We start from the raw sequence: 10,726 nt of genomic DNA, 5'->3' as shown, positions 1-10,726 counted from the left end.
GTTGTGCCAGTTCCTGTGCCAAAAATTTCCTGTAACTGTAAAGACTGTAACCTTAACATAAAGAGTTCTGACATCATGTGTACTTTCATAATGCTCTCAGGTATATTTTATTTAATATTAAGTTTGAACACATAAGTCTATGAGTATTTGCATCACTGAATATAGTAGCATCACTGAAGTTCTAGTGACGATACCCATACCCAAGCATGTGGACTTCAATCTTTGAGACACAAACATATTCATTCAGTGATGGAGATGAGTTTTACAAAAGATTCAAAATAAGCTGCTTTATTTTAGGAATAAATACTAAAACTAAGCTTTCTAGGCAGGTATGACCTTTATCTGCCCATATTTGAGTGTCAAGAGTGTGGATACAGCCTTCCTGCAGATGCTAAGATGTTGTATGATGGTGGATACTTCTGCTCATCAGCCAGGAAAAGTAACACATTCTTCAGCACCAAACTCCTGAACAACTGGCATTTCCTTCAAAGGAACAGTCCAGGTTTATCAATGAAATCCTTGTTAATAGCGCTCCAAGCGCTTGGCTCTCATAATGGAAGAGTAAGTATTTATTAATTTTATATATGTAATGTAAGTACCTGTATACATTAAACTGTATATTTAATAATACATAAAAATATGAACCCACTCCACACATTCTCTTGTGCCACTTACATGTACAAAACCTTGTTCCTAAATGCACATCCTGATCTGAAACTCTTCCTTGATAGATGTAAAGGATCCCATAATCACCACACCAGAAATCAATATCTCTCAGATATCCCCCGAGTCAAACTAAATCTGTGCAAACTCTCTATGCAAATAAAGTAATTGGTTATTGCTCCTAATTGGTAAACTCTTTATTGAATTAAAAGCTGTCCAGCTGTTCAAAACATTATTCAAAAGTAAAACTAAAAAGCATTAATTTCATCCTTATAGTTTCCTACGTAGTTCTTCAAACTTGCACTGTTACTTGTGCTCCCTTGCTATCGTCTTCTTATTCCTATCTCCTTCTCATTTGGTGGTTATAATAGGAGCTGCCTCGTATGGGCCAATAGGCCCTCTGCAGCTCTTATTATTATTACTATCCCCTAAAATACACCTTACTTTGCTCCTCAGCTCTCTCTAGCCTATTTATTGCCTGTCTCTACTTCCTCATCACAATTGACTTGAGAATGGTCCAGGATGGACCGAAACGTCGTCGTCCCTTCACCTTCTAGTGAGTGGTCTGGTCTACATACTTTAGCCATGTTATTGTGACTCATCGCCTGCATAAAAGTGAATTATTTTCATTTTACATATTCATTGAAGGGAGTTATTTTTTGTCCCTTTTTTCAGAGCGTGAAGAAGAACTTAGTGAATCTTCATTTTTTTGGAACCAACGTAAACATGACTCTTTAGCTCATGTTCTAGCTTCAAGATTTTGTAAGGCAAGTAATTTGCTTTATTCATTGAATATATGCAACAATGATCATGAATCACTAATATAAGTGCACAGGAAAAAAAAAACATTCAAAAATAAAAATAAAAATAACATTTACTGCCATTAAACAGCCTTCATCAGCAGTTAGGCTCGTAAGGATTGTTTTTTTTTTTGTAATATCAAATATTAAATAAAAATTGCAACATTTATTATACTAACAGGGCAGTTTTTCCTCCTGTTGATAGGCAAAAGAAGCTGCAGAGTTAATAAGAAAGGAGTTAGCTGACTTATCTCTTGATGAAAAACAACTTCTCATCTGGATTGCAGAGTTAACCAACTTAGCCCAGAGTTTAAATAAAAGGTTTGCTTGTAAAATATATAGAAAGAAACACTGTTTTGAAATACTCTTATATATTTTAACAAGGTTATTGTACTGTAAAATCAATGCAGTACCATAAATCATAAAATTGCCAAAACATTTCTTTATTATTTTAATTGTTTAGTTCTTGTACAGTAATTGTCAGCCATCATAAAATGCCATTGTGACCATTGCCTAAAAATTTAAGTTAATTTTTTTTTAATTAATCAGGGTCTTTACATGTTTGAATTTAGTAAACATTATAGTAAACAGTATCCTCTATTCTCAACAGATCAGTTTCTCAAAATGATGTTCAAAAGGGAATAGAGTTAGTATGTGACTCAATTAGAACCAAGAAATCCCACATATCCAGTGTAGCAGGTATGTTAAAGCTTATGTATAAGTTAGGGACTGATAAAACAAACAGAAATCTTTTAGTGTTTGTAAAATACTTCAAGAAAACAATGACTTTTTTTATCTAAACACATCTAATGTCATTTATTTCTCAGGTAGATTTGTATGGATACCATCTCACTTAGGTGTTGTCCTATGTAATTATAGGTAATTGTCAAAATTAAGTTGAGATATCAATATCTATGGCAGGTGCCTGCAGGTAATGAATCTGCCAATGGAAATCATTCCAGTTGTAAACTATGTGAACAAAAGCTAGGACATACTGTCTATCACTATATATGTGATTGCCCTGTTATCAATGACTTCAGAACAAATGGTATGATGTACTTTGAGTTTTGTTATTACTTCATACTCTCAGGAATATTGGAAGATATTCTTGTGCTGTACCCCGATTTTGTTAGTGGAGGCTAATAGATCAGCCATACATTTCATATTCTCTCCAGATTCCATGTATGACTGGCTGTCCTGTGAGGTTTTTGATCTACACTGTGTGGTCTTTCATACATAATAGGATAGCAGCACATTGCTGTGTATACCTAAGCTTGTTAAAAAAAAAGTGCTTGGCAAATATTTATGTAGTGTGTTCTGCTACTTTTGTGTAGGTATTCACTACTAAGTATATACAAAACAAATTTATCAACTATAATCTTATTTACTAGTAACAAAGTGTTTCTTTCAGTTTCAAGCAAAATGAGATCACGATACCGTGCAAAGATTGAAGCAGACAAGAAAAAGTTGAGGGAACTGATAGCGGTCTACAATGAAGACAATACAGAAAAACTTAGTGTGGACATTGCTGAAGAGGGCAACTTTCCATGGTATAATGACACTCCTCAACCAACTGATAATGGTAAGTATATTTGGTTATTTTTCTGTGCATATTGGCCTTGTCAATGAGGATAAATATTGTTAGCTACTAACATGTTAATTCAAACTTACTCATTATGGTAATGGACAAATGGAAGTCCATGCCTAATTTATATTTTTAAGATAATAATATTAACAAGATACCTTAAAAATGATTACATATGATTGCATTGTTGTTGCATAATACATGCATCCTACAATGACAGATTTGTTCATGTTCCTTATTAAATAATTTACTTTATATTTTATTTTTGAATATTTTAAGTTACTCTTCAAGAAAAGAGAAATGCTGCAGAAAAGCTGCATATGTACAACAGGACTATGGAAGAACAAAATGTCATTCAACTGGAAATGAAAAGTTACTTGGATTTCTACAGAAAAAAGCTTGAAGAGATAACACAAAGACTAGATGATGTACAAAACAAAAGTGCTCCACCCTCTTGGATAATTGAAGTTAGTATCAGGTATCAATATTAACTTAATTACTCCACTGAAATAAATGTTATTGCATTATAGCTACTTGGTAATTATTTTAACAGGTAGCTTAATCATTGTTGTTTGTGTCTAAGCTAAGTAAAATTAGTAAAAGCATTTTGTAGACACAAATTGTAATATTATCATTATCACTTTTACTGGTTAAAGTTTAAATGAAACACTTGTTAGGAAAACAAACATTTAATTTAAAAAATGTCTGAAATAATGATGTGTGTTTGTTTTACAGGAACAGGGTAAATACTCAATAAAGAAGTCATCATTCCAGCATGTAACCAGTGGACTTACGGCCCTCTTGCTAAATATGAAAAAATTGTATCAAATTAAACTATTTGAGGCAACTAACCTGTTTTCTGAAGACAGGGAAGTAGAGTACAACAAATTTCAAACAGACAGTCAAGATTCCGAGGATTCCGAGACCGACAGTGACAACAGTGTAGTCAGTATTGAGTCACAGACTGACAACGAAGAAATGGAAGAAACACTTCCCTTTGATTTGAGTAGCTTTAAGTAGCAAAGCAAAGAGAAAATAACAAGTATTCTCTACCCCTGGGTTGGGCAAATGTTCTTTGCCCAAATCATCGTCATGTTAATTTTGCATCCCTATGTTGCTCAAGAAAGATTTGTTTTCAAATTAGTTTTTATTTTTATTAATTACCCTCAAAGTTTTGTTTAGTTTAGAAATGCTTATTAAATAAATTGTAGTTGTAGTTATGTGCAATTTCTTTGCTTTCCTTCAAAAAACACACACACACAAAAAAAAAAAGTAAACATGAAAAATGAGTGCCCAAATGAGATACAGAAAACTTTTTTAGTATCAGTAGTTGACAAATGGAATGCATCAGGAAGTGATGTTGTGGAGGCAGACTCCGTACAAAGTTTCAAGTGCAGATATGACGGCCCAGTACGTTCAGGAAACTACTTCATTTGAGATGATGCTTCCTAGCATTACGTAAGTAATGAAGAAATATGATATATTTACTCACAATAATGTTGGTACTGAATGTAGAACATGGAAATACACATTTTTACTCTGAAATAATCATATTTTATAAAGAAATTATATGAAACTTAACTCGCAGTTCAACACAGGAAGTCTACATTCTAAGCCTGGTAGCACTCGAAATTATTGACAACACTGAAGTAGACAGCTTAATTATTTCTGACTCCCTTTCTTCACTACGAGCAATAAACAGTTTGCAATCATGTAATAACGTGCTTGTCTTGGAAGCTAGACATAGATATATAAGAATACTTAGCAAGAGGGTAAATATAAAAATGTTGTGGATTCCTTCTCACATTGGCATGCAGGAACATGACAATAAATAAGCCTCTGTATCTCTTTCCACTTCGGTTCACAAGATAGGTATAGGGTGCATAATAAATGCGCTAAAGAGAGAATGTTGTGGCTTTGGGTAATTAGATGATTCCAATTTTGCTATAAAATTATGTTAGTTTAGAGTAAAAATAAGTTTTTTTTTTTTCATGATGTTCTACATTCAGCACCAACAATATAGTGAGTAAATATATCGTAGTGTTTCATTACTTACGTATACTGTACTAAGAAGCTTGGGGTAATTAGACGGACTGCCACACACCTACCTACCTACCTGATTTACATGAGGTTTTGTCATATATACCAATAACATAGATGAAAATATTACAAACCACATCATCAAATTATAATGTAAATTATAATTAAATGCAAGATCTTGTATATGGGCCATAACAATCCACGTCACAAGTACTAAATTAACAGTACTACTTTACATAAAGAATATTAAATGTTTATTCAGGTAAAAGTTCTAATAGCAGATTTGTATGGCATAATTAGGGGACATGCATGATTTTGGGTAGTAGAACCCCAAGCACATGTACAATAATTAAGATAATGGCTAATGGCAAATTGTGAGTGTCTGAACTCGGGGAGCGAGAGCGTGGCGGCTCGATGCGGTCGTAGTCTGCTCTGTGTCGAAGCTGTAGTGTCTTTGGTCGATTAGAACTGCACACGCCGAGTGCTACATTGTTGAATGGGGAATTGTACTGTCCTCCATTCCACATATCGCTTGCTTATATGGTGATTACACCTCAGCTCCCTCCAACAAGCTGAGAAGAGTATTACCTGTAATTGGGGAAAGGATTGTAGCTTCTGTAATTAGTGCTAATTAGTTATGCTATTAAGATAATGAGAAAATGGAGCGAGTATAAGGATTACTCGCTACAGCATTTTAATACCAAGCAGAGTTATGCCATGTGCGGGTAGGCGATTCCACGGGTTTACAACCCTATGGGTGAAAGCATCTTTGGTTTTCTGTCCTACATTGTGGTTTCTTGAGCTTGAACCCGTTGCTCCTCGTTCGTGTTACGTCTGACCTTTTGAAAAAACTGTCCGGATTGACATCCAACAAATTTAGTATTTTATGGGTTTCTATGAGATCCGCCCTGTCATGCCTGGTCTGCAGTGTTGTTACCCTAGTGGCCTTCATCCATTCCTGATACGAGAGATGAAGCTCTGGTATGATTTTTTTTAATTACCTCTTCCACTTGTTGAGCAATATTATTGTCCCCTAACTCCCCTTGCCACTTCAGGGGGGTATTGGGTGTTGATGTAGCTTCAGGGCACCAATCCCCCCAGCCACAGGGCATGGCGAGAAGGCGAAATGATGCATTCTGACTCAAACGCCCTTTCCTTCATCTATCTGTTGTGAGGTAGTGCTGTCAATTTGGTAGTTCTGAAGTGGATTGTTGTGGCCCACATGTAAGGGCTAGCATTTATCGACATTAAAATGCATTTGTCAGTCATCTGACCATTTATGAAGTTCATTTAGATCACTTAGTAAGGTCTCATTATCACCTTATTTATTTATTTATTTATTTATTTATTTATATATATACAAGAAGGTACATTGGGTTTGTGAGAATACATTGGATAGTACAGTATTTACATTCTTGTAAAGCCACTAGTACGCGCAGCGTTTCAGGCAGGTCCTTAATCTAGCAGATAATTTTAAGTAGGTAATTTCAATCAGAATTGATAAATGATAAAGATACAATACAAGAGAAAAATGAGATGAGAGAGATAAGTAAGTATATTAAAGCACATTGTTATATTAAAGCTCTGATTGATTACATTGACAGCTTGATTAGTAATTTAAACAAGATTAATAGACACCATACAGCAGATTGACAGCACATATAAGACAGCAATGATCACAATGGTAAAGATGTTCAGAATGAGTACATAAAGATTGGGAGACTGGGTAGCAAAAGATACAGATAAACAAGATTTATAAACACCTTTAACTATTCCATGGTCCAGGGATTTTCTTTCTGAAAAGGAGTTTCACTGACAAACATAGTGAATTTGCCAGTTCAGTTCCTTTACGACTTGGGACTGAAATACATTCACACTTTGGGCTTTTGAGTCTTTTAGTTTGTCAATGCTCTTCCTGATTGTGTAGCGTGTAATTGGTATTTCCCTTAATTCATTCTCTTTACCTCCGACAAACATTTGTGTGGGTGATGGGATGTCATTCAAGCTTTCTTGTGTGAACACTGATGTAAAGTGTTCAGTGATTCAGTGTGTTTGCTGCCCTTTTATCGTGCAACTTAACATTGTTAGTCTCATCTTTTATGGGTCCTACTCTGCTGTAATGGGTTTTTGTTTGGGTTTTACTTCGTATATATTTGGCCGAAACGCTATGCGTATTAGTGGCTTTAGGTATTGTATTTTAAATTTAAAATATTTGCCCCAAGGAGAGAGTTTATTGGGAGTACTTAGCTGTGTCATTAGGCAGATAATTAACTATACAATTTGCTGTGCTCTGTCCTTTTACAAATCCATTGACCCACATCCCCTAACCTACGTATTTTGTGCAATAGTCGGTTTCGGATGATCCTTTCGAACATGTTGCAAGTGCATGACATGAGACTGATATGTCTGTAATTGCCAGGGTCAATGGGTTTCTGTATGGGAACAAATATTGCATGTTTCCATTGTGTGGGCAACACTCCACTTAGGAATGACCTGTTAAACAGGTGGAGTATTGAGTTCCCAGACACTTCACCAGTGCATTGAGTATGTCGTAGGTGATGCCATCCTCACCAGGTGCTGTAATTTTATCCTTTTCATAGCCCCCTTTACTTCCTGGGCTGTGATTGGTTCCTCATACTCGTCATCACTAGATTGTGCTCTTGTTATCCTAATCCTTCTGTCATTTTGTCGGAGGAGCTGTTCCCTGCTTACTTATGCAGGGAGGGAGGAGGATGATGCTGCATCACTCAACTTGTGTATTAGTTCTTCAGCCTTACCCTGGGGGTCTTTGTGAGCCGCAGGCCGGGCTCTGTCCCCTTAGCTATCTGAATTTTTGCCAACACTTGTCTTGCAGATGTTTCTATTCCAATAGAGCTAGTGAACGCTAGCCCTTGTCTTTCCCTTTGTAACTCATCTGCAATGTATGTACCTTTACCTGAATTGAAAATCTAATCTAAATCTAAATCTAATCTATATGCTTAGAGATATGCAAATGAGAGAGTAATAGAGCGAAACCTTTAAAATACTGAACAATTTGGAGGATATTGATTCATTCAATTTCTTCAAAAGGTCAGATGTAACACGAACAAAGAGCAAAGGTTTCAAGCTCAACAAGCCACAATGTAGGAGTAACAGCAGATGCTTTTGAATACATAGGGTTAAGAACCCCATTGAAACCGCCTACCCAAAGAAATCGTAAATGCTAAAATTCTCAAGAACTTTTAAACTCCAGCTTGAAAAAAATTATCAGGACAAATGTGGTTGTCACATATACATACTGTTCTTAAAATATTTTCCCATTTTGCACCCGCAAGATAACGTACAATTTTAAAGGTTGACGAATGTTAATTTTTTTGTTTGCAAAGGTGTTCACTTGAGACAGTTAAGAAAGTCCCAGATGTGTCTGGGTAGAAGTGACAGGATGAACGATGAAGGGTTTGCTTCCTATTGGCAAGCTCCTATGGTGGTGTGTCCACTCACATGATGAGTGGCACTGCCCAATACTGTCACTATATTCATAGTGACAGTATTGGGATGGACAGTATTGGTGAGTCCAGTCACAGGATGAGTGGCGCTGCCCAACAGTGTCACCATGGTGACAGTATTGGCCTCTTAATCTAGAGATCTTGATCACCACTACAATTTTGACCCATTGCTCCACTTTCAGCGCCTTAGTGTGGCGATCCAGAGAGGAAATGCTCACTGCATCCATGGCTCCAGCCTGCCATCTGAAGAGCTGGAGGAACTCTAGAACCTGTGATGAGTAGCCTTGTACAAAGCATGTAACCAATGTTGTAACTCTTTTTGTGTAATGAAATATTAAAATAAAGTTACACACATACTAAAAGAATAGGGTGGTAGACAAGATGAAAGTGTTCAGTGAGGATCCACAACGTCTTCTCTGAGTACTCTTTATTTTCTTCTCCGTGGCTGTGTCCCTACACTTGCACAAGTGGTGGTACCCCTTTTAGGTTTAATAAAAAATTCATATATATATATATATATATATATATATATATATATATATATATATATATATATATATATATATATATATATATATATATAAATATATATATATATATATATATATATATATATATATATATATATAAATATATATAAATATATATATAAATATATATATATATATATATAAATGTCGTACCTAATAGCCAGAACGCACTTCTCAGCCTACTATGCAAGGCCCGATTTGCCTAATAAGCCAAGTTTTCCTGAATTAATATATTTTCTCAATTTTTTTTCTTATGAAATGATAAAGCTACGCATTTCATTATGTATGAGGTCAATTTTTTTTATTGGAGTTAAAATTAACGTAGATATATGACCGAACCTAACCTAACCTATCTTTATAGGTTAGGTTAAGTTAGGTAGCCGAAAAAGTTAGGTTAGCTTAGGTTAGGTAGGTTAGGTAGTCGAAAAACAATTAATTCATGAAAACTTGGCTAATTAGGCAAATCGGGCCTTGCATAGTAGACTGAGAAGTGCGTTCTGGCTACTAGGTACGACAAATATATATATATATATAAATATATATATAAATATTAGGTTAGGTTAGGTTAGGTAGGGTTGGTTAGGTTCGGTCATATATCTACGTTAATTTTAACTCCAATAAAAAAAAAATGACCTCATACATAATGAAATGGGTAGCTTTATCATTTCATAAGAAAAAAATTAGAAAAAATATATTAATTCAGGAAAACTTGGCTTATTAGGCAAATCGGGCCTTGAATAGTAGGCCAAAAAGTGAGTTCTGGCTACTAGGTACGACATATATATATATATATATATATATATATATATATATATATATATATATATATATATATATATATATATATATATATATATATATATATATATATATTTTATTAAATATGACCGAAAAAGTACGATTAATAATTCTAACACGAATTTTCTCAATCTTTCGTACATTATGCTTCACTGTTGGAGGTAAATCAAAAATCACTTCTCCAAAATTCATTTTTATTTCTAGTCTGACGCGACACGGGCGCGTTTCGTAAAACTTATTACATTTTCAAAGACTTCACAAATACACAACTGATTAGAACTTGCGTTTCCCTGATTTTATATCTACATTTGAGTGAGGTGGGAAGGGTGATGTGGCATTACATTTGAGTAAGGTGGGAAGGATGATGTGGCATTAGAGGATATTAATAGGGTATTAAAAGTATCAACACAAGACAGAACACGAAACAATGGATATTGAATAGAAGTGTTTGTAGAAAGCCTATTGGTCCATATTTCTTGATGCTTCTATATTGGAGCGGAGTCTTGAGGTGGGTAGAATATAGTTGTGCAATAATTGGCTGTTGATTGCTGGTGTTGACTTCTTGATGTGTAGTGCCTCGCAAACGTCGAGCCGCCTGCTATCGCTGTATCTATCGATGATTTCTGTGTTGTTTACTAGGATTTCTCTGGCGATGGTTTGGTTATGGGAAGAGATTATATGTTCCTTAATGGAGCCCTGTTGTTTATGCATCGTTAAACGCCTAGAAAGAGATGTTGTTGTCTTGCCTATATACTGGGTTTTTTGGAGCTTACAGTCCCCAAGTGGGCATTTGAAGGCATAGACGACGTTAGTCTCTTTTAAAGC

At 35.1% G+C, this 10,726-nt stretch overlaps 1 protein-coding gene across 3 annotated transcripts in view; it reads left to right on the top strand.

The window, feature by feature from the left end:
* Positions 1-4,266, top strand: part of LOC138364913 (uncharacterized) — an 8,273-nt gene extending 4,007 nt beyond the window's left edge. Inside the window, exons 4-11 of one of the 3 annotated variants that reach the window (XM_069324993.1) lie at positions 1-100; positions 326-561; positions 1,339-1,430; positions 1,669-1,784; positions 2,074-2,162; positions 2,875-3,045; positions 3,328-3,515; positions 3,784-4,266. The exon at positions 1-100 is cut by the window's left edge and continues 399 nt beyond it. In XM_069324993.1, the coding sequence (XP_069181094.1) occupies positions 2,886-3,045; positions 3,328-3,515; positions 3,784-4,068 (633 nt within the window). In that variant the 5' untranslated portion in view covers positions 1-100; positions 326-561; positions 1,339-1,430; ... (1 more) ...; positions 2,074-2,162; positions 2,875-2,885 and the 3' untranslated portion in view covers positions 4,069-4,266. Of the gene's footprint in view, positions 101-213; positions 562-1,338; positions 1,431-1,668; positions 1,785-2,073; positions 2,163-2,874; positions 3,046-3,327; positions 3,516-3,783 lie in introns of those variants that run through there. The other 2 variants (XM_069324994.1, XM_069324995.1) reach the window with 2 other exon arrangements.
* The last annotated feature ends 6,460 nt before the right edge of the window (positions 4,267-10,726 follow it).

This window comes from Procambarus clarkii, chromosome 15 (genome assembly GCF_040958095.1).
Source record: "Procambarus clarkii isolate CNS0578487 chromosome 15, FALCON_Pclarkii_2.0, whole genome shotgun sequence".
NCBI classification, from domain to species: domain Eukaryota; kingdom Metazoa; phylum Arthropoda; class Malacostraca; order Decapoda; family Cambaridae; genus Procambarus; species Procambarus clarkii.
Note: the sequence above shows the minus strand (reverse complement) of the source record. Positions and strands in the feature narration are given on the sequence as shown.